This window comes from Solanum stenotomum, chromosome 12, assembly GCF_019186545.1.
Source record: "Solanum stenotomum isolate F172 chromosome 12, ASM1918654v1, whole genome shotgun sequence".
Lineage (NCBI taxonomy): Eukaryota > Viridiplantae > Streptophyta > Magnoliopsida > Solanales > Solanaceae > Solanum > Solanum stenotomum.
Window position 1 is genome coordinate 43,061,297 of NC_064293.1, and position 22,632 is coordinate 43,083,928.

The 22,632-nt window shown below is 35.4% G+C and overlaps 3 protein-coding genes across 5 annotated transcripts; 1 reads left to right on the top strand and 2 right to left on the bottom strand.

Annotated features, from left to right (window-relative positions):
- Positions 1-79: 79 nt before the first annotated feature.
- LOC125848604 (NADPH-dependent diflavin oxidoreductase 1) lies at positions 80-10,069 on the top strand. Of its 2 annotated transcripts, XM_049528491.1 has the most exons (12): positions 80-335; positions 410-487; positions 636-740; positions 2,650-2,741; positions 4,252-4,436; positions 4,944-5,038; positions 5,560-5,634; positions 5,715-5,825; positions 7,236-7,373; positions 7,987-8,106; positions 8,793-9,009; positions 9,101-10,069. In XM_049528491.1, the coding sequence occupies exons 1-12, from the start codon at positions 189-191 to the stop codon at positions 9,628-9,630; spliced, it is 1,893 nt and encodes a 630-aa protein (XP_049384448.1). In that variant the 5' UTR covers positions 80-188; the 3' UTR covers positions 9,631-10,069. The 2 variants fall into 2 exon arrangements, with proteins under 2 accessions (XP_049384448.1, XP_049384449.1); XM_049528492.1 differs by lacking the exons at positions 80-335; positions 410-487; positions 636-740; ... (2 more) ...; positions 4,944-5,038; positions 5,560-5,634 and adding an exon at positions 8,242-8,308 and having other exon boundaries at positions 5,807-5,825.
- Positions 10,070-10,612: 543 nt separating this feature from the next.
- On the bottom strand, positions 10,613-12,015 carry LOC125848132 (uncharacterized). Its single transcript, XM_049527941.1, has 5 exons — positions 11,770-12,015; positions 11,583-11,686; positions 11,317-11,488; positions 11,074-11,236; positions 10,613-10,949 (listed from the first exon to the last, which is right to left on the bottom strand). Exons 1-4 carry the CDS (start codon positions 11,938-11,940, stop codon positions 11,081-11,083), a joined length of 603 nt encoding a protein of 200 aa, XP_049383898.1. The 5' UTR covers positions 11,941-12,015; the 3' UTR covers positions 10,613-10,949; positions 11,074-11,080.
- Positions 12,016-12,763: 748 nt separating this feature from the next.
- Positions 12,764-18,332, bottom strand: LOC125848650 (ubiquitin receptor RAD23c-like). Of its 2 annotated transcripts, XM_049528561.1 has the most exons (12): positions 18,129-18,332; positions 16,266-16,427; positions 16,086-16,139; positions 15,608-15,675; positions 15,443-15,514; positions 15,162-15,339; positions 14,057-14,215; positions 13,913-13,978; positions 13,791-13,838; positions 13,600-13,706; positions 13,343-13,421; positions 12,764-13,154 (listed from the first exon to the last, which is right to left on the bottom strand). In XM_049528561.1, exons 1-12 carry the CDS (start codon positions 18,192-18,194, stop codon positions 13,038-13,040), a joined length of 1,176 nt encoding a protein of 391 aa, XP_049384518.1. In that variant the 5' UTR covers positions 18,195-18,332; the 3' UTR covers positions 12,764-13,037. The 2 variants fall into 2 exon arrangements, with proteins under 2 accessions (XP_049384518.1, XP_049384519.1); XM_049528562.1 differs by lacking the exon at positions 15,443-15,514.
- Between the last annotated feature and the right edge of the window lie 4,300 nt (positions 18,333-22,632).

Consider the following 22,632-nt stretch of genomic DNA (forward strand, 5'->3'; position numbering starts at 1 on the left):
AAATGAATTTTATAAAGTAAAAATAAATAAAAGCAAAAAACTATTGAAAAAAAATGGGCTTAACGCGGGTTCTTTGATTAAAAACAAAAGGGGTTCCCATATGACGGCGCAGCGCCCGTAAAGACTACGCTATCGTTCCGTTAGTATCTTCTTGAATTCCAGAAGACTTCAATTGCAGTAACCAATCAATGGTGATGGAGGAGAAGCCAAAGAAGCTATTAATTTTATATGCATCTGAGACTGGTAATGCCATAGACGCCGCTGAGCGTCTTGGCCGTGAAGCTGAGCGTAGAGGATGCCCCGTCTTGTTGCTCTCCGTTGATGATTTTGACCCTGTAATTTTCCTTTCCTCTCCTCATTGCTTCAGAAACAATTACAGGTCTAATTAGTTATTCATTCTTTTTGTTAGAGTTCTCTACCGGACCAAGAAATTGTAATCTTTGTGGTCTCAACTACAGGTCAAGGGGACAACCCAGATTCTATTAAGGTTTGTTTGTTATCGCCATTAAGCTTCTCGTGTGTTTATTAGGTCCATGATATTGATGTTTCTTGTAGGTGTAACTCCTGAAGACACTGTACATAATTGTAATTTCTTTCTTTTTTTCGTTTTCTCGTTTTCTTGTTTTTTCTTGTAGGTGTTTTGGAAGTTTCTCTTGCAAAGGAATCTTACCCAGAACTGGCTTAGTAGAGTCAACTATGCTGTGTTTGGTTTGGGTGATTCAGGCTACCAGAAATATAATGTACACACTCGCTCTACCTAATAATACTTTTCATTGTTTATCTGCTATTTTAGCTAAAGATTTTCCAAAAGTAACTCGGTCTGATTTGAAGATTTGGATCAACTGGTTCAGTTCTCCCAGAGAATCTTGATGTCTATAATTTCAATTTTGATAGGTATCCCATAGCACAAAGTCCAGATATGGGTTCTTAATGAATCATGTAACCAATATGCAGTTATACCATTCTCCTAAACAATACAAGACTATGAGTAGAACCAATCTCATTAGTTTTTGTGACTTGACAAGGGGTCAAAAGTTTATTCACTAATGTAAGGAGAATAATTTAGTTCTAATATTTATAACAGCAAAATGGTTGATGACTAATATCTCAATACTTCACCAAATTACGAACTGTCACCAGCTATATATTCATTTCAAACAGCTGAAATCCATAACTAATATACTGGAAGAGAATGGTAAAGCACTGTATGGAACAGAGAAGTCGCAAAAATGATTCTGCAGAAGTTGACTAGGCTTTTATGTTTTAACATGTTTTCATTGTTACTACATAGGAGGAACAGGGGTATCTACATCCTTTAAATATTTGCAATGCCCATGCATACAACAAGAATATGCTTTGCTATTTTCATCTCCTCAATGGCTGGACATCCATTTTCATCTCCTCAATAACTAGGGACAGAATGATCGTATTAGTCATTTGGCGAATCCCGTATTTGAAAACCACTCTGATAAGTGAACGGGAACCCTATCGTCAGCTACGCAAGAATTTTACCAATATAGTCATATCATCTTGGAATGTTTAGGGCCAGATTCTGGAGTGAATCCAGTGACCCAGGCACCAAGCCTACGAGATAGAGCTTATTGTTGAATTTCGAAATCAAATCTAGAGAAAAAATATAATTTCAGCAACCAACTGATTTCCATGCTTGGTGCAATCCTCGTACTTTAATGTGCTTGAGAGATTATAATATCCTTCTTGACAGTTCTTATTTAACTGTGCATCACTAGTTTATGTTGACAAAAGTGGGAATTGGGAAAAAGTGAAAGAAAACATGATATTAGGATACCTCAACTGTACTGACAGAACAGCCCCAGAACTGTGGAAAGAGAATGGTACTCTGAGGAGAAATGATAATAGCAGAAAGAAAACCCTTAGGGGTCGTTTGGTTTGAAAATGAGTTATGATGGGATAAGTTATGATGGGATAAGTTATGTTGGGATTAGTTATGATGGGATAAGTTGTGCTGGGATTATTTTTTATTGAGTGTTTGGTTTGTTGTATTCAAAATAAGAAATCTTAAGAACAACATATAGGTTTACTAAAATACCCTTCATGGATGTGAAAAGTAATGTACAAAAAGTGTTTAAAGGGATATTTTTGTCATTTAGTCATTTTATCCCGGGATAAGTTATTCCGGGATTACTATACCACCCATGGGAAGGGATAACTTACCCCGGTACTAATTATTAATCCCAGGATAAGTTATCCCAAACTTCCCAACCAAACACTAAATTAAGAGACACAAAATAATTATCTGAGGACTATTTGTACCTATCCTTCACACCAAACGACCCCTTAAGGTTTAATCTTCTTACTTTTCTTTTTGAAACTCTTTTTACTCCTCCAACTTTTTTGCCTTTTCTGAAATATAACTTTGGCCTGTGTCTTATGGTGTTTTAGGCTTATCAGTTACTTTTCAACTTTGTCTTTCCATAAGATATATTTATTCCCTTTATAACAAAGACAGGTAGTGATCCTGGTCAATATCTGTGCTTTGTGTTTTCTAGATGACTTTTTTGCTTGTCGGTTGATTTGTTGCCCTAGCAAATATTTTATCTAGAAAATTTTAGATTTATGAAATTATGTATTCCATCTTTGAATGTTGATGTATGGATTTTATTGCTGCAGTTCGTTGCAAAGAAACTTGACAAAAGACTTTCAGATCTTGGTGCGACAGCAGTGGTGGAAAGAGGTCTGGGAAATGATCAGCACCCTTCAGGGTATTGTTAACTTTTAATCTTGTAGAGGAATAGTAGATTTATTTTGCCTGATCATCTGCAGCGATTCCTGCATGAAGATCTGGCCTTCTGCACTGTGAATGCACATGTTATGTTGTGGATTGGTTGAATCAGGAAACACTCATAATGAAATAGGGTCTGAATTGTTTACCAATTCTCAAAAAAAAGAAAAAAAGAAATAGGGTCTGAATTTCATCACGTATCCTGTTTAGCTTGTCCTTTTCTTCTGTTGTTTCATCATCTTTTGTTTTTTTGCTCTTCTTTTGCCTTTTTGTGTGGAGAATGTAAGGATTATAATGTACTTCCCTAAGAATGGTGCTAACAATTCTTTACAGGTATAGCAAAAGGCAAAAGTATTCCCTTCTATTCCTGTAGGAATTCCAATTCCATAAATGCCAACACTGATTCAGCCTCATCTATGAATTCCTTGCACCAAAAGTAAAACAAAACAAAATTACCCTTAGAGGTGGCCCAGTGGTTTGGGCTTGGGACTTCTATGTTGGAGGTCTCAAGTTCGAAACCCCTTGCCAGCGAAAGCAAGGGGTTTGCCTTCTGGGTCAAGCTTGTTGCACCGGGCTTGCCTAGTGCGGGTTAGCTCTCCTATGTGGTTTGCGAGCTATTGCATAGGAGCGGAGGTTTTACCCTGTGCGCACCCAAAGGGTAGCGGCTGCGGGTTTCCCTAGTCATCCAAAAAAAAGAAGTTAAACAAAATTAGCAACAATTAAAAAAAATGCAATTAAACTTGATCATTTGGATTGAGTTAACACTATCTTGAAAGCACCTTTTTGAACTGAAAAATAATATTTTTGAACTAATCAAAAGCACCTTTCTGTTTCCTTCTGTCCAAACAAGCGTGTTGTTTCATCATCTTTTGCAATTGTTAAGAAGGAGAATCCAATGTGATATACAGGATGATTATTTGTCCATTTAATATTTATTCAACTAAACCACAGGGATTGAATGACATTAAACTTCTTCAATCTAACTCTTCAGGAGACAGATCTAAAAGAATTTGCATGTTAGGATCTTGAATCTTCCTAGTTTTGTAGGTAATGGTAATTTAAGAATACAGAAGTTTTTGCTCTCTACGTGATTGTAGTTGATTACATGTGCTGAAGCTTCTTTACATTAGGAATACAATGGCTTTACTGCTTTGGAGAGGCTGCTCACCTGCTTATGTTGAGTGCTCCTCTTTCTTCGTTTCTTCTGAAATTTTTTCAATACTCTAGCAGAATTTCAGGTTAGAGGGGGGAGGGATGTTAGAGAGGGTAGAGGGGAGGCTCATTATCCACCGAGTTTCAAAGATGAAAAGACCGGATTTATCAGTTATCATAAAAAAGAATTTTAGGAACTGCTCCTTGTCTATCACCTTATGTCTGTTCACTTTATCATGTCATTCATCTGGTTATCATGGGCGCCCTGAAGAATGTCTTGTTATTTAGCCGCTGTTCTATTCGAAGGTTGAATTGATGCATCAAATTTCCTTTTGCAGGTATGAAGGTGCTCTGGATCCTTGGATGTCCACCTTGTGGAAAGCATTATACCAAAAAGATCCGAAATTATTTCCTAAAGGTCCAGAATTGATGACTTCAAATATGAGTTTGATGGATCAACCTAAAGTACAGATTACTTATCATGATGTTGCTGAAGGGACTTCAAACTTTTCATCTATCCCAGGTAACTTGCTAAATTGTACTTGAGGAATCAACATCTGCTTTAAACTTCAGGTCATTGTAGATTCAGAGTTCTGGCTGACAGTCAATAAAATTTCAGTGCATGAAAGCATTTATAAGCCTGGATTTATGGAGAAACTATCCCCTACAAGGAAAGATCACTATATATATATAAAACCTTTAATGATACAAAAGAGAACTCATACGTAAGTTTTTTGTTTTTTTGATAAGGAGAACTCATACATAAGTTTGTGTAGTTTGTTCTGGAGTACCTTCAGGACTATCAGGAATTTTTTACTTGTTATCCTGTCACTAATGAGCTTTGGAAAATCATTTTCTTTCTATTATTTTGATGCATGAGTGCATCTAATTATTGTTTCTTGTGCTTTTTGCTATTTGTTTTTCTGAATAAGCTGGAGTGTTTCTTATTTATTGTATGGCTTTTTTGGCCTAAAGGCTTCTGTTAGTTGCCTTTCAACATGTAGTATTGATAAAACCTGTGAATTTGCAGATGTCAAGCTTCTCGAAATGCAGATTGAGAGCACGCGCTTCATATTGCCAGGAAAACTTTCTGGAAAGTACAGTCCCGAGTGCTTCTTAAAAATGGTACACGATCTCTATATACCTTTCTTTAGATTATGTGTCAATGCATGCACTGGAGCTGTCGCCTGTGGAGGTTGAATAGCTCCTGCTCCTGAAACAGGGAATTTTTGTGGTGGATTCACTTGTGATTCTTACCAAGCAAAAGTGATTGCAACAAAGTGCTAGTGTCTCTGTAGAAGAGTAGCATATATTCTGAGCATCTCTGAGCCCAAACAGAAAATGACATATAATTGATATCATCCTTGAAGATATCATAATTAGTGTCATTCAGTTGAGGAATTTAATTTTTTTTCATTAAGATGGAATTCTGAACCACTTCATCAACAAGATACATAACTCTTTTTCCTTGTGAGAAGTGCTTACTGCAGAAATATGGCACCAAAAACCCACTAAAGAGATGTTGCCAACACTTGTTTGAATATATAACTCTCTCTCTCTATCTATCTCTATATCTCTCTCTTCAATGGTGATGGTTGTGATGTAGGCATTGATATATTCTTTTTTTATTCACCTTATTGATGTAGGTTAAAAATGATCCATTAAGTAAGGCTGGCTCTGGGAAAGATGTCCGCCATTTTGAATTTGAAGCTGTTTCATCTGTAAGTGCTGTACATTCTAATCTCTCTTTTACTCCTTTCACCTCATATGATCCTTTTGATGATTTCCTTTGTGATCTCAGAGTATTGAGTATGAGGTTGGTGATGTTGTTCATATTCTCCCTGGCCAAGATGCTGCAGCTGTAGATGCCTTCATAAAGCACTGTAATTTGAACCCTGAATCATATATCCGAGTATGTACTTGTCTACTTCCTTGACTCTCTTGCTGTCACTAGGACCCTGCTCCTTCAAATCTTCCTCCTAGACATTATTTTGTATTCATGCATCTTTAATATGGGTCTATTATCACATGGATTGCAAGTATTTGGAAATGTTAAGTGCAACTCAAAGGAAAAGTGTACAGGTATTGCAAAGGATTTGGGATATGGTAGACAAGGTAGCATTACCTAGTGGTAAAGACCCTGCACCTCTAATTTGGGATTTAATTAACCAAGGGAGCAAGTGAGAAAGGACCATTACTGGGCTCCTGAGTAGCGCATTTGGGGACTGCAGTTTACCATATTAAAAAGAACAAAAATAAGGAGTTCAAACTTCAATTAATTAAAGAGATACAATTAAAGGGAAAAGGCATTAGTACACCCCTGAACCAAGGTCGAGTTTCCAGTTACACACTAACTTTCTGGGGGTCCTATTCTGAACTTTCTTAAAACAGAATAAATAACAGTGTGTTCTGTGGATCACTGTGCCAGCATGTATTCTGTGGGCTGTGTGGGAAGGAAGGAATTTTAGGTGTTTGAAGATGATTCTGCAGCTGTGCATAGACTAAAATACACTGTCCAAGTATTTTAGCTTTTGGGGGTTATATGAAGATTGTATATGACTGGTACTTTACTTGACTTCCTAAGCTCCATATGAGTACCTGTCCCCTTCTTGTGCTACTTTTGCTAATAAAATTTAACTTCAAAAATTTCAGTGGGATGGAACCTTTTGGAAGTTGAAGAAGTCAGAAATAGATAGGTAAGCAGCAGCACAAACTATTACAATACAGGCACCACCAAAACCTCCTTGTTGGAGAGCTAAGAGGGTGGGGGGATGGGGAATGTATTAGCACTTCTTGTGAGGGGATCGTATACAAAAATAGGTTAGATCACTTCAATCTCTAGGTTAAGTTCCTGAGGTCTTGTTAATAAAAGCATTGAAGTAGCTGAAGTTCATTTGCTTTGGATAAGTTAATGAGAATGTCTCTACCTCCACGAGGTAAGGTCTGTGTACACTCTACCCTCCTTAGACGACCCCACTTGTGGGATTTCGCTGGATATGTTGTTGAAGTTAATGAGTCCATGTATACAAATCTGTTCTACAATGAGGAATTTGAGATTTATCATCTCATTTCTTTTCTCCCTTCTTTATGGTGAGATTAGGGTTTGCAAATCTTAGCAATTTATCAATTGAAAAGGCAGATTTATCAATGTATGAACTCTTCTATTATTTTTTATTTTTATTTATTTATTTATTTTGGTGGGGGGGGGGGGGGGGGGGGGGTGGGGGGGTGGGGGGGGGGGGGGTTGTTACTAAAGTGATAGTTAAAACTCAAAGAAAGGAACTCTTCAATTCTTATATTACTATATGAACATTTTTTTCAGGTTCAGGCTAATGATAATAAAGAAAATGAACAAAGTTATGATTTGAGAAATACATTGAAGGTCCCTGTAAGATTGAAAACTTTTGTGGAACTGGCAATGGATGTTGCATCAGCTTCCCCAAGACGATATTTCTTTGAGGTAAGCCATGGAATGTCTGAATTTCTTATTTGTTCTTACGAGTAATATCCCATGACATTATATAATTAATATCTTCTGCTGTTGTCTTTGTTATGTGCCTAGACGTCAGTCAGTGGCGGATCCAGGATTTAGAGTCCGTGGGTGCCAAATAAACTTATCGATTAAATTAATTTTATATTCGATTAAATTAAAAACGTCAATAACAATTATAAAAAAATAAAAATAATGTGCAGCTGTTTTCCTTAAAAAAAGGGGCTTGGGGCCTTTTTTTTTTAGCATTTTTTCAAAAAAATAGGTTCAAATGGGATTCGAACCCGCAACCTCAACCTTCTAAAGTTGCCCTCCTACCATGGCACCACAAGCCAATTTTGTTCTGTGGGTGGCACACTTTATATTTATATAAATATTATGTATATATACCTATGTATATATAGAGTTTCCGTCGAAGTTCGGGGGTGGCGTGGCACCCCCAAGGCCCTTCATAGATCCGCCCCTGACGTCAGTGATGCATCTTGTGTTCATCTTTTTTTGCTGCTTGGGGAATAGCATGTTATGCATGATCACCACATATCATAGTAATTTGATAAGCCATTTGGATCGTTGACTTCTTCAGGTTATGAGTTATTTTGCTACTGCGGAACATGAGAAGGAGAGGCTTCAATACTTTGCTTCACCAGAAGGAAGAGATGATCTTTATGAGTACAATCAGAAGGAACGTAGAACTGTACTGGAGGTAATGAAAATATTTCCACTCTTTGTATAGATTAATGAAGTTGCCTCGGAGTGGTCATTGACATTTTCCCTTACTGTTGGGTTCTTCAATAATATGGTTTCTCTTATGGTAGATTTTGTTTCATGGAATGTATAGGTACTATAGTTTAAGAAGACATACTAAGAAGCAAGAAGTTGGCCCAGTTCTTTTGGAAGCAAAACTGGTTAGCCAACATTAACCCTGTCATACATTCACATTACAGCATCTTGATTGTCAAATTAGAAAATAGCTCGAGTTGATATTTGGTCTAGTAATTAATCAGACTCTAAATGTGAAATCTGGAAATGAGCACATCTTCCACTAGTCCCTTTACTTGCAAGCAATGAAAGCTTGATATGTTAGTTAGGTAGCCAACACTATTTTTAGTTGAAGTATGGAATAAATAGCTACAGACTCCACGTTTTTGTTTTGGAAAACATGTAGGCACTTGATCTTTCACCTATAGAATGATCCTTCTACTAAATAATAATGCCTTCTCATGCAAGCTGACCCACCCTTATTTTTAAAAATGCCCATTTGTAGTTAACTTATCGATTCACAGGAGATAATTTTTTGATTTGGAAATAAATTATAAAAATATTTCTGCTGATAATGCCTCATTTTATTACACTGCTTGATATTTTTCTATTTTCCAATTTATATTGCAGGTATTGGATGATTTTCCATCTGTTCAGATGCCTTTTGAATGGTTGGTTCAGTTGGTACCTCCACTAAAAACTAGGGCTTTTTCCATCTCTTCTTCTCACTCAGCTCATCCAAACCAAGTGCATTTAACTGTTAGTGTGGTATCGTGGACAACACCTTATAAGAGGAAGCGCACGGGTCTTTGCTCGTCATGGCTAGCTGAACTTGATCCTCAGAAAAGTATGGTTATTGGAGTAATTTATAATTACAATGCCTAATTCATTTACCTCTTGTACCTCATTGATGATGGTTTTTGGATTATGTCAAACAGGTGGCCTCATACCGGCATGGTTTCAAAAAGGTTCTCTTCCTTCCCCTCCGCCTTCACTTCCTCTTATTCTAATTGGACCTGGCACAGGGTGTGCACCTTTTCGTGGATTTGTGGAGGAAAGAGCCCTTCAGAGTCAATCCGGTCCTACTGCTCCCATGCTTTTCTTCTTTGGTTGTAGAAATGAAGAAAATGACTTCTTATACCGAGATTTTTGGTTGTTTCATTCACAAAAGGGGGGAGTCCTTTCTGAAGAAAAAGGTGGCGGCTTTTTTGTTGCCTTCTCCAGAGACCAGCAACAGAAGGTTTATGTGCAGCATAAAATGAGAGAAGAAAGCTTTAAGATATGGAATCTATTAACCGAGGGGGCAGCTGTGTATGTCGCAGGCTCTGCCAATAAAATGCCTTCTGATGTGCTGTTGGCATTTGAAGAAATTGTATCTAAAGAAGGCGGGGTTCCAAAGGAAGCTGCAGTCAGGTGGCTTAGGGCATTGGAAAAGGCAGGCAAGTATCATGTCGAAGCATGGTCTTAACCGCTGCTTGTATTTTTCCATCTCACCTTAAAACTTTGGGATGAGGAGCCAAAAATCTGTGCCCTATTCAGCCCAGTTATTTCTACATGATTCATATTTACCATATTTATACGCGGAATTTGTGTCTAGTGTTCACAAAAAAGCAGGTTTTATCGAGAGAACAGAGTGCATCAGAAGGAAGAGTCGCTTGATCGTTGCCTAGGATAGGTTCCTTGTCATTTGGAGCTGAAAATCCAGAGCAATCCCTAATGGCTAGTATGGTGCGATATTTGTGTTGGGGAAATACAATTTATGTTTTGAGAATTGAATTCATGTGAGGTTAAGGATTATTGAGATATAGCATTTCTTATTATGTAATCCCAAAATAAACAGAAAAAACAAGGTTGGACCTACAAAAGTATATCAATGTTTTCAAGTAGCATGATTGATCTCTTTGGCATGGAATGAAATTTAGACGTATTTGGCTATAATTACTGATTGATTAACCTTTTCTTCAAGCTTATATAGCTTGAAAGACTTTTTTTTAATATAGATTTAAAAGCAATGTGTAATAAAGTGATTACGACGCATTCATTTTTAATAATCAGCATGGTGATTGATGATCAAGAAGTTATAATTTAAATGGTAATGAATGCTACAAGATCAGATTTAGTGACTTCTTTACCCAATTATTCCTGTTAACTGCGGGAAAAGAATTGGTAGGGAGCACTTCCCCTTTAATGGATCTTAGGAATTAATCGCATACCACTGTAGGTATCGGGGACTTCTTTAAAAGAAATATCATGGAATAAGAAATCGGAGATTTCGTAACTACTCCAAAAATGAAAAATTTGACAAAGTTGAATTTATTTTTTTCGATAAAAAATTGAATCTTAAAGAATTTGTAGGGAGCATAAGTTATTTATTATTGGGGATGTAATAAATGTAGTATCTCATGTTTTCTGCAGAACATATGTAATTGCTTACTGATCTACATATACCTGTATGTTTCTGTCTTCAACAACCCCCCACTCCCCAACATACACACAAGCAAATTCCTAACTAAGAAAAGAATATGAAGGTAGCAGTTCATCCCTGAATAGCTTCTGTCACATGCAGCTGCTCTATCGTTGTTTTCCTGGCGAATGTGTTATGGTTACATGATTGCAAAGATGCTTGTCAGTCAACCATCCCTTAGTAGACTTGGATGGATCCAAAAAAGTCTTGCTAGTAGTGCTGCTGCTGATAGGAGAAGCATCAGTTCTTATGTACTATCTGACTACCCTTCAATATGATCACTGAGTGATCTGCTTTTATGCCTTGTTAAGATCCCTCTTCACCTGTAATGGTAAAAAAAAATTAATGTCATGTCATTTGAAGTTTCAATCTTCTTTTTTTATGAAGTAAGAATCTGAAGCTTCACTCATAAGTAGTGATTGCCATTAAAAATAGTCAAGAAAATACCTTTAGATCATTCATTTTCACTGTTAACCTCTGGCTTTGATTGTGATATGTGACAAGTCTCATCCTCTGCACACAGATTGATACCACAATCAGCAGCAATATCATTAAGCATATCGCGTCTTTTCCCTGACCCTGTGTGACGTCTTGATAGCTTTGGTATCATCTGGAGAAATTTTCATGATCAGATTAGTTTGAGAAGTCATGAATATTTTAGGGACGAGAGAATAAAGTTAGCTGTCCTACCTTTGGCTGCACGCTACAATTATTTCTTAATTCAACACATTGAGCTGCAAATTCATTCCCATATCTTGAGGTGAAAATCTCACGAAGTTCATGTAGCTCTGGGAATTCTCCCCATCTTGAAGCTGCATAAATCAAGCTTGAGATTGCCTCCGCTAGCTCCTCAGGACATTCCCTGTTTAAACATTCGCAAGCACATTGTCAGAGAGATGCCCCAATCTCGGTAGTTGCAGATTTTGATAAGATATATACAAGTAAGTAGTACTCACCCTTTAGTTTTTATGAGCACCTTTTTTTCTATTAGGAGATGGCAATACTTTTCCATCATTGTAAGTGCATCTACAGTGTTCTGTTCCTTGATAACAAGTTCGACCTGTTAATAGTGAAAATGATCAGTAGTGATATTGCTTGAGTTGAGAAGAGGAAAATGGAATGGGGTATATTTTGGGAACTTACTCGATGAAGAGCATCTTCTTGGCGACCAAGATGAAGTAGTTGAGTAACATCAGAACGGGCGAGTGAGCACCTAACTTGGTGTTGCTTTTTGAGAATGGAAATCCTTGAGATGGCAAGGTTAGCCAGTGTTGCAACTTTTGATGCCTTGAATTTTCTTCCAAAGAGTCCCATGTTTGTTTTCTGTTTATCAAGTGTCTTGGGAGCTTGCTACTTACTAGTAACTGGAGTGAAATCTTGTTTATATATATATACACACACACACACATGCAATTGAAGGAGTCGTCAAGTTGAAGTAGACAAATTGATTTCTTAATTCCCTTTGTTTGATAACGTGTTAAGACTCAATTATTTCAACCTTTGAACTTGTCAACAACTTTATTCAATTCATGAATGGTTGATGGCTGTCTTGGAAGATGTCACTTTCCATATTCACTAATACTTTTAATCGCTGATGTTCCATTTGCCAAATTGTTAAAGGACTAGGTAGTGCTGAAAGAGACCTAGCAGTCTTTTTACACTCTCCTGTTTACTTTTTAATAAAGACGTTTTCCTGTTTATTAACCAGTTCAACAGCTATTTTGTGCCGACTCTTTCAACATGATTGGTTTGGTTTTCACTTTTTTCTTGATTCACTTGACAAATGAATGTCGTAGAAATATATTTATGATTCCGACTTCCAACATAGTTGATTGAGTTGACGCTTCTAGATCTCAACCCACCAAGGGGAAACCAAAGAAATTGCAGAACTCTTCCTCTATTGTGAAGTTTTAGAACAACCATGTAAAAAGAAACCAACGGAACTTTCAGCATTTGAGGCATGAGACAAGGGACTTTTTTCAACTAGGGATATTAAGTTCACATCCTGTAAATTAAACACAAAAGACACCTAGTACAAGGCAAGAAATCGATTTGGCAACTACGTGGCCATAGCCGCCATCCAAATCAAAAAAAGAAAAAAAAAAGGATCCCTAGCTTTAAGGAAAGATGAAAGAGCTTGCAGGAACGATTTGACTGATCTAATATGAATCATTATACAAAAGCGTCCAAGTATCCAAGGACAAAAGAGCTTGCAGGACGATTTGACTGATATAATATGATCCATTATACAAAAGGGGCCGAGTATCCAAGGCTAGCTGCTGCGAATGAGGAAATAAAATGTACTCCACATGGCAAGATAAATAGGAAATCGCGCAGATTTAAAATGAAGAGAAGCAAAACAACTAATAATGGAAACTATAACAGGTCAATAGCACTATGTTATATCCATGTCATTCGTCAAACTCATGCATGTGATCTAATAGATAGTTAGCAGCCAGCTCCTCATTTTTGTTGCAGGCAAAGTATACTTCCAATACTAAAGCTCGATCAAATCCCATAGCTTCAAGCTGCCAAAACAATATCACCAACCACAGTGGACAAGTACAAGAAAATTATGTTAGCTCACTAAAAAAAAAAAACTTGCAAAGCGACCCATCAGCATTTTGAGATATCAAAGTACAGGCATTCACATTAAACCGTCGATAATTGCATTTACATAAAACTTTATTTGATGAAGGACAAATAAATAACTTACACGTTCAATAGCCTCCCGCTCTTCAGGTGTAACAGTCACAGCTTGTGGTATTGCTCCTGCTGTCTGCCCTAACACATTCCTGATACACCATATAATGAGAAAATCAGTCTCCCATTCAGACACAAGATGGTAAAGAAAGGATCTAGAATAGATAGAACACAAAAAACCAGCTCTTAAATGCAGTCCACTCAAAGCACTTTTAGTAGAAAAATAGATCCATCACAAATCAAAAGAAGAAGAATAGCAAATGCTCTTACCCCTCCCCTTCAACAGGTTCATTGATGAGGCGCAGGAAGTCTGGTTGATGTTCTTGAATAAGCCGCATCAAATGTGGATTTTGCTTACCCAACTCCTGGAGCATAGGCTGCAGATAACAAACATCATGGTTCAAGCATGTCTGGAAATGCTAGGAGCAAACAAACTGATCATAGCATATAATATCCCATACCTGCAATATTTGCGGATTGGCTTGCACCATTGCTCGAAGGGCCTGGAACTGTTAATGGAGAAGGATATGAAATTGTGATTTCAAACTAATAAAATCTAACTTGCAGAAAGCGTATAACCCACCTGTGGACTACTGCGTAGAAAATCCAAATTTCCAGCACTGGCATTTGAGCCAGCATTTGTTAGGCCCTGATTGCGTAAATACAAATTTAGGTTAACGTCACAACAAGTAACTAGGCAAATTTAAGTTTCTGGTATATTTACTACCTGAGGGAACAGATCTAGAGGATTAGCATTTGGTCCACTGGAAGGAACTGCTAGTTGTGAAGCATCCTGAGCTGCAGGGTTTATAGCCTGACCACTGGCAGGAGCAGGAGCAGCAGGTGTAGGGGAAACAGGCGGAATTTCAGCTTGTTCAGGAATACCCTGAAAGAAATTGATATTGATGTGTTTCCAGTATAGGTCAAAGATGCAAGCACAGAAAATAAAAGGCATACCCATGTCTGCCTTAATAAGACTACAAACAGGGATCATATAATTATATTTTCTTACTTCATGAATTCAGTACCATTTCCTAAGCAAAACAGGTTTAAATGGATATGAAGCTCTAGGGATGAATAAACTATAAATGCAATGCAATGCACAAGGTTTAAGAGTGCATATTTTGGGTGACCTGGAAAAAATGTAATGGAAGGGCATTTGAGGAGCAGGAAAAAATTCAATGCTACACAATAAGAACACTTTGCCATTTAATGTGTATGATTGGCACACAGCAAGGAAACCCTTGTTTATACAGATGACTGGATGGGAATTTTAGAAGCTGGTTTTTTACAGTGAACTTCCTCTCTAGTAGACAGATGACACTCTACAATTTTCCTCCACTGTGACTAATATATATTACATAAATCAAATGAATGTTTTAAATTCCATGTCCAATCAAACACCGTTATGTAAATCAAATAGAGGGAATAACTCATTATCAAAAAGCAATGAACAAATTGAAGAAAAAGGAGAGAAGGTTCTCTCCAAGGTACTAGCATGAAGAAGGTGAATCAATCCTGCATCACTCTCACATTAACCAGACAACTGGATTCATCATTTAACCAATAAACTGGGAAATATTGGAAGAAAAATATCCTCAATTGTTTGGAAGACAGAAGCCAGGAAAAGAGAAGAATACAAAGATAGCAAAGGGAAGTGGTCATGCAGAAAGGGAATAAATCAAACACTGAACTACATGATATGCCAATGCTCTTGCACCACCAACGTAGCATAAATTTGAATTTACCTCCTAGCAAAATCTAACCAGGAATGAGGTGCAAAAAAGGAACACGAAGAAAGATCACATAAGCAAAGCTAGCTGCAGACTCACAGAATACAAGTAATCAACAGCTCTCTCTGGATTGTTATATGCAGCACGCAAAGCACGCACAACTGTATCCCTATCCCAGCTTCCCCCACCCATATCAAGAATCTGTTGAACTGTGGTCTCCAAGTTACTTCCAGCAACAAGGTTTGATGCTGCTTGGTCATACACATCTGTTACAGAACTGTTTGACAGAAAGGAATAATACTCAAATAAAGACGAGACTAATCACACAGTAATATAAGCAAAAGCCAATTCCCTAAACCAAGCATGTCGTATGTATTCACCTAGCAGCAGCAGCAGGCACGGGGGCAGGGGCAGGAGCAGGAGCAGGAGGAGACTCAGAAGCAGATTGTGGACTGCAGAGCAAGCAAATCTTAAGACTAAACCAACAAAAATTCAAGTACAGACGACCAGTGAGGAAATCAAAGATACCAGGAGGAGAAACTTACAGTGCAGCAGTAGCTTGAGGTGCTGTTATCGTCTGTCTAGCTTGGTCAGTGGAACCAGCAGGTTGTGCCTAGTCATTCAGATTAATATCAGCTCTCAAAATCTAGATTAACATAACTATCTTTCAATTGTTCAAATAAAATATTGTTACACTTGCTACACAGGAATGGCATGTGAAATGATACTTTACAAGAGAATGAAAATATGGCCATTCTGCAAGGCACTAATGCCCTTATTCTCTTTCCGCAATAAATCATGTTACAAAAATGACTTAAAACCTTATTTTAGAAAAAGACTTAAATGTAGTCTCAACTCTCAAGCATAAAACCAGGGGTAAACATCGCCATACCAGCCAATGGATAAAAGTGCATAAATGCATCTTAAACAAAGAAATATTTTATTTTGAAAGCAAAAAGGAAGGAGGCAGTGATGCAAGCAAGCAAGAACAACCTGAACCCATGAAGGCAATTAAGCTCTCACCGTATTTGAAGGAGCTGCTGGTATAGATGACGTTCCAGTTGATGAGACCTTATTCTACAATTAGCACAAAAAATATGGACAGTACCAGTATTAGACAAGATGTAAAAAGACACACTTGCACAACTCACAACTAAACAATAGAAAAGCTCATTGCTCAACACATGCTTGTACAGTCACTACCTTGGAAAGCATAATGACCACAAAACTATTTTCAGCAACTTTGTTTTCCTCGAGCGTCGTAGCGTCCTTGAGAACTTTGCCCTGATGGATAAGCATCTGTTGTGCAGCAGGGTAGACATCTTGCCCCTGAACTGATTCTATGTTTTTCTTCACATCCGCAACCTGAATAATTAGCCATATTGGTACATCAGCTTCTGCAAAAAGGAAAAAAGAAAAAGCATGGGGAGGGGGAGGGGGAGAGGGACCCAATATATAGATATAGAAACCCTAAATAAAATAATTGAGTTCAAAACAAATTAGGAAACCCAAACCCAATTGAATTAGATTCGCACGCGTAGAAAAAAAAACTGCACCGCCTTATTTTGTTGCTGCCACTGATGTGGTGTCTTTATGACACGTGGCAGCTGAAAAAGATTTACGAAGAACTTCGCTTTGCCACCAAGCAACAGAGAGGCGCCCTGCGAGAGGAGGTAGAGGATGAGGGTCATCAATTCTAAGAAGGGGTAATTATTCTTTATGGTGACCTTATTCAACTAACGGTAATCAATACACATCCTAAAGGAGCNCCCCTGAACTGATTCTATGTTTTTCTTCACATCCGCAACCTGAATAATTAGCCATATTGGTACATCAGCTTCTGCAAAAAGGAAAAAAGAAAAAGCATGGGGAGGGGGAGGGGGAGAGGGACCCAAAATATAGATATAGAAACCCTAAATAAAATAATTGAGTTCAAAACAATTTAGGAAACCCAAACCCAATTGAATTAGATTTGCACGCGTAGAAAAAAAAAACTGCACCGCCTTATTTTGTTGCTGCCACTGATGTGGTGTCTTTATGACACGTGGCAGCTGAAAAAGATTTACGAAGAACTTCGCTTTGCCACCAAGCAACAGAGAGGCGCCCTGCGAGAGGAGGTAGAGGATGAGGGTCATCAATTCTAAGAAGGGGTAATTATTCTTTATGGTGACCTTATTCAACTAACGGTAATCAATACACATCCTAAAGGAGCCATCCTAAAAAAACTGCATCGCCTTATTTTGTTGTTGCCACTGATGTGGTGTCTTTACGACACGTAGCAGCTGAAAAAGATTTACGAAGAACTTCACTTTGCCGCCAAGCAACAGAGAGGCGCCCTTTTTGTTAATGCGAGAGGAGGTAGGGGATTAGGGTCATCAATTCTAAGAAGGGGTTACTATTCTTTATGGTGACCTTATTCAACTAACGGTAATCAATACAATCAATACACATCCTAAAGGAACCATCTTTGAATAATGCAGCTTCTCATGCATTGGATGATGAAAAACTATTCTATGATCACCTCCCCCAAAAAAAAGGGAAGATAAACTATACCCAAGCTTGCACCTCTTGAACAAACAACAACTTGAAGTTCTTTTTTGCAACCTAACTTGTGTGCAACTAGTTCAATTAACGGTGGCCATTATGCAAAATCTCACAGAAAGCATTTTTACAACACCAGAAGCAAGTAACTGATAGTTATATTTGAGTATTGTAATACTTACAATGCAACAATTTTATTAAAACTACTAACTGGCAAACAATTATCCGTGTAACACAAAATTGAGTACTATTCCAAGCAGTCATATAAGGATGTCCCGAGAAAAATTAATAAGCAGCATTAACACGTATACTGAAGAGCATAACTTGGACTCGAACTAATACAGATACACATTCAGAATTACTAAAGTAACGCCCTAAAACCACACGAGCTGCCACTCAAAACCCTAATCAGACTCCAATGCCGCTAAAGCCATTCAATTTGATACACACATTAGATTGCACGTGAATAAGAATATTCAAGCAGCATATACAATTGACAAATAAGAGAAAAGGGTTGTTAGTTACGCTATCTTCTGGTTTTACTTCGATCTCGAAGTGAGTGCCTTTCAAAGTCTTCACGAAAATCTTCATCTTCAAGCTCTTGTTTACCCGTTACTCTACTTATTGGAAACCGGCACGTGAAATTACCGGCCGTCGCCGGCGGAACGTTCGGAGAGAGCAAAAAATCTGAAGTCGGAGTCACAGTGAAAACCGAAGCTGATGTCTGTGACGTAATTTATATAACCTTAGGAAAGGCAATTATTTGGTGACCCGACAGTCTTTCACAGCCCATATTCTACCAATAGTATGATGCCACGTAAGGGGAAATTTCCGCACGTTTCAACGTTGACAGCCGTATTATAGCTCCTGTCTAATCATATCGAAGTTAAAAATAGAAAAAAAATTAAACCATTTTATCAAACTTCATAATTAAACATATATTTGATGATAATTTTTTTAAATCTATAATCAAATACTGACATAAATTTATCTTAAATTTTGTTACTTTCTTCATCCCAATTTAGTGTGAAAACCTAACATTTTGAATAAAAATAGAATAGAAAATATGTTTATTGATAAATTTGTATATTTATCTTTAACGTTTTTAAGGATATTTATATATGAGAGAATTAACCGTTGAATAGTAAGACTAAATGAAACTTTGATGATTTTCCTAATTATCGTTGATGATAGTTTTAAATATTCACCGCACATTACATATACGCGTGTGATTTTATTCTTTCTTTCCGTTACTAATTGGTGAGTCTACTACTCTTATCATATGTGTATGTTTAACTTTTGGTTCTTTCATGTTTAGCTTAAAATATAGTATCTAATAATAAAATCGTAACGAGCCATTTTTTACTAACTTTTAGGAGATAATCCTAATTCTTCATCCCCAATACGACACCATAGTGAGCACTGTTTAGATTATTTATAGTACATAAGTCATATTAATTACGTAATTAATTTGTTCGACATTATTCTTATCATTCTTATAATTCTTATTCGTATGTATCATTCGTACTATTAAAATAAATATAATTTTTTAATCAAAACCAAGAATTATTACAAGTACTTGTAAAATAAAATTGAATTGTTAAAGATCATTTTCAAATTTCAATTGATAAATATGATTAATAACCAACGCATAAAATTAAATATAAAAAAAGACTCACTGACCCACAAGATATGAGCATATGAATTACACATAACAATTGACTCAAAATACAATTAAATTCAAGGATGGTTAAGTATGTACCCAGTACCCTCACAATATAGGAATAAAATTATAGTTATATAAAGTTATTCAAAGATGACTTGTAGATAATGATTGACATTTCAAGCCGAATATTGATGATTTATTAGCAAACTTTATTTCAGTAAAGTATTTGATAAGATAAAAATTAAAACTACATGTAAAGTAAAGTTGTTTATCAATCAATTGATTTTGAAGGTATAACAAATCAATTTTTTTTTAAAAAAAAATCTTTATAATACTCTCAAAATATTTAATAGGGTACTTAAAAAATTATCTAGTAATTTGTATGTGAAAATCAAGTTTCATTAAATTGGAATTTATCAGTTTAGAATAAGCACCAACAACACGTGATGTTTGGAAGATTAATTGTAAAAAGAAAAAAAGACAAGTACTATAATATTTGATAGTCAATTTTAATCCGTATCTTCGATTTTCAAAGTATTTGTTATGAGAAAAAAAGAGGATAAAACATAAAAATAAATATTGGACTTATATTTTGAGATTGAGGTATTTCATTCTCATTCTTCTTGTTTTTGTAGTGATTTATTCTTTTGAACTATACAGTATTTTATCAAGTTGTTTTAATTGTTTTTTAAAACTAAATCTACTACTTATATATAAGTGTGGATAACAATACAGGTGGAGGTCAACATGCCTGCTTTACCTTTGTGGTTCCACACTTACATATCTATTTGCCTATTTTTTTCTCCGTGTTAACTTGTTTGTCTTATTTTTTTAATTTTTAATATATATAAAAATCGGATAAAATACTATAAATCATGATAATTAACAATTAAAATTAATACATATGTGTCACATAAAATGGGACAAAAGAAGTAACATGTATTATTTAATTTGAAAATTACATAAAAAGTATTGTAAATCTCAATAATTAACAGCATATTGACTCTTAAAATTCTATTTGTGCTATATATATTGGGACAAGGAAAGTAACATATATTATTTAAAAATTACGTAAAAATTGCATAATTAACAACTTAAAATATTTATAAATCATATCAAAATTTAATTGACTCTCTAAATTTTATCCATGTCACATAAAGTGAGACAACAAAATCTAGTGCTTATATATAAGTGTGGATAACCACACATGTGGCGGTCTGCCTGCTTCACCTGTGTGGTTCCACACATACATATATATTTGCCTACTTTTTTCTCCGTTTTAATTTTTTTGTCTTATTTTTAAAATTTTTTATATATTTAAAAATTGCATAAAAATACTATAAATCATGATAATTGACAACTAAAATTAATATATTCGTGTCACATAAAATTGGACAAGAGAAGTAACGTGTATTATTTAATTTGAAAACTATGTAAAAAATATTGTAAATCTCAATAATTGACAACATATTGACTCTTGAAATTCTATTTGTGCTACATATATTGGGACAAGGAAAGTAATATATATTATTTAAAAATTACAATAATTAACAAGTTAAAATATTTAAAAAATCATATCAAAATTTAATTCGCTCTTTAAATTTTATTCATGTCATATAAAGTGGGACAAAACAAATAATATATTGGGCCCGTACTAGCACGGACACTTATATCTGAGTATCTTGTATAAGTTGACAAATTTCCTGACAAACGACTTGTGGACTATTGTCTATTTTCAACACAAGAAACCAACTAATTCTACATTATTTGCAATCTAAAAAGTAAATCAAACTTATAAAATTTATTTTCAATTATTGTTAAATTATCAATTAACCAGTGTTAAGAAAAATTTGAACTAATACGAGATCAATAATTCAATAAAAAAAAATTAAACCATTACTAAATTATTAAACTAATAATTCGAATAATTAATAGCACTTTTTAGTTTAGATTATCAATTTTGATTTGTTTCTGAACAATCCTAATACGGACGCCCTTTTATGTCAAAGCAATGTCAACTCTTTCTTTGAAAGGCAATTAAACACTTGGTCAACGATTACTTTATTACAAAATCTAGTGCAAAGATTGTTTGGTTGGTGGAGATTTAATCGACATATAAAATATAATATTAATTAAAATATTTATTGATTAATTTTAATTTTTTTCTCAAATAATATGTGAAAATTTATATTATATTATTTTTTGAGATATAAAATATAAAGCAAAACTAATAATGCATAAATTAAAACCACTAAGATGAAAAAACTTAATAATGCATATACTAATTTATACAAACTTAACTTTTACATAGTATTTTATTTTAAAAGATTAAATTTGCAGTTTATTAAACTAAACTTCTAATAAAATATTATAGGGAAAATTATATAATTAAATGCTATAAATATACTTTGATTTAATTGTACCCTATAACAAACTATTGCTTTTTTCGCCATTCTCCCTGGTGGAATCTCACTCGCCACTCTAGTTTGGTGGCAGTCTCGCTCGCCTCTCTCGCTTTTATACAAACACAAATGTATAAAATGCGTTTGTGTTTGTATAAAGCGAGAGGAAATTGTATATATACGTATATTTTCGTTCCCCTCTCCCAGATCTCGCTCGCCACCCTCGCCTTTCTCGCTTATACAAACGGAAACAAAATGTATAAATTACGTTTCTGTTTGTATAAAGCGAGAGAAAATTGTATATACACATGTAAATACATATATCTTCGTCATATACACTTATAATTATACAATACAAATATTTCTCTGCCCAGTTTTTTTTTTGTCTTTCTCTCTTTCTCGTTTTATACATACACAGATTATACAATTGATTTTTTGTATACAACTGCTTTCTTTTGTATATGTATAGCGAATTATACAACTGCTTTATTTTGTATATGTATAGTGAATTATACAACTGCTTTCTTTGTATATGTATAACGAATTATACAACTGTTTTCTTTGTATATGTATAACGAATTATACAGCTGTTTTTTTTTGTATATGTATAGCGAATTATACATATATATATTTGCTATGGAGCGCAATTATGCAAATTTTGCTATAACATACAAATATGAATTTTGTGTTTGCTAAAAATTACTTAAATACACAACACTTCTTTACCTATTCTCAATATTTCCCTACTCTTTTACTAAAATACAAAAATCCCTTATTTTCCCCCAATTCAACTTAACCGGATACTTTATTAGTTTAAGTATCCGTCCGTTATTAATTAAAGTATCCGCGCTGCTATATTATGCATCCGCCCGTTAATTAAGTATCCGTGCTACTAACAACTTAATAATTTAAGTATCCGCCCGTTATTAATTAAAGTATCCGTGCTGCTATATTATGCATT

What these genes read in the sequence shown, in the direction of transcription:
- LOC125848132 (XM_049527941.1), bottom strand. Translation starts at nt 11,940, where the DNA reads ATGGGACTCTTTGGAAGAAAATTCAAGGCATCAAAAGTTGCAACACTG. An exon ending in GTGCTCATAAAAACTAAAGG is followed by an intron (nt 11,489 to 11,582) that starts GTGAGTACTACT and finishes ATGTTTAAACAG; the next exon opens with GGAATGTCCTGAGGAGCTAG. An exon ending in ATTGTAGCGTGCAGCCAAAG is followed by an intron (nt 11,237 to 11,316) that starts GTAGGACAGCTA and finishes AAATTTCTCCAG; the next exon opens with ATGATACCAAAGCTATCAAG.
- LOC125848650 (XM_049528561.1), bottom strand. Translation starts at nt 18,194, where the DNA reads ATGAAGATTTTCGTGAAGACTTTGAAAGGCACTCACTTCGAGATCGAA. An exon ending in TGGTCATTATGCTTTCCAAG is followed by an intron (nt 16,140 to 16,265) that starts GTAGTGACTGTA and finishes TGCTAATTGTAG; the next exon opens with AATAAGGTCTCATCAACTGG. An exon ending in CTGTTGATTACTTGTATTCT is followed by an intron (nt 14,216 to 15,161) that starts GTGAGTCTGCAG and finishes AATTTCTTTCAG; the next exon opens with GGTATTCCTGAACAAGCTGA.
- LOC125848604 (XM_049528491.1), top strand. Translation starts at nt 189, where the DNA reads ATGGTGATGGAGGAGAAGCCAAAGAAGCTATTAATTTTATATGCATCT. An exon ending in AAACTTTTCATCTATCCCAG is followed by an intron (nt 4,437 to 4,943) that starts GTAACTTGCTAA and finishes GTGAATTTGCAG; the next exon opens with ATGTCAAGCTTCTCGAAATG. An exon ending in AACGTAGAACTGTACTGGAG is followed by an intron (nt 8,107 to 8,792) that starts GTAATGAAAATA and finishes TTTATATTGCAG; the next exon opens with GTATTGGATGATTTTCCATC.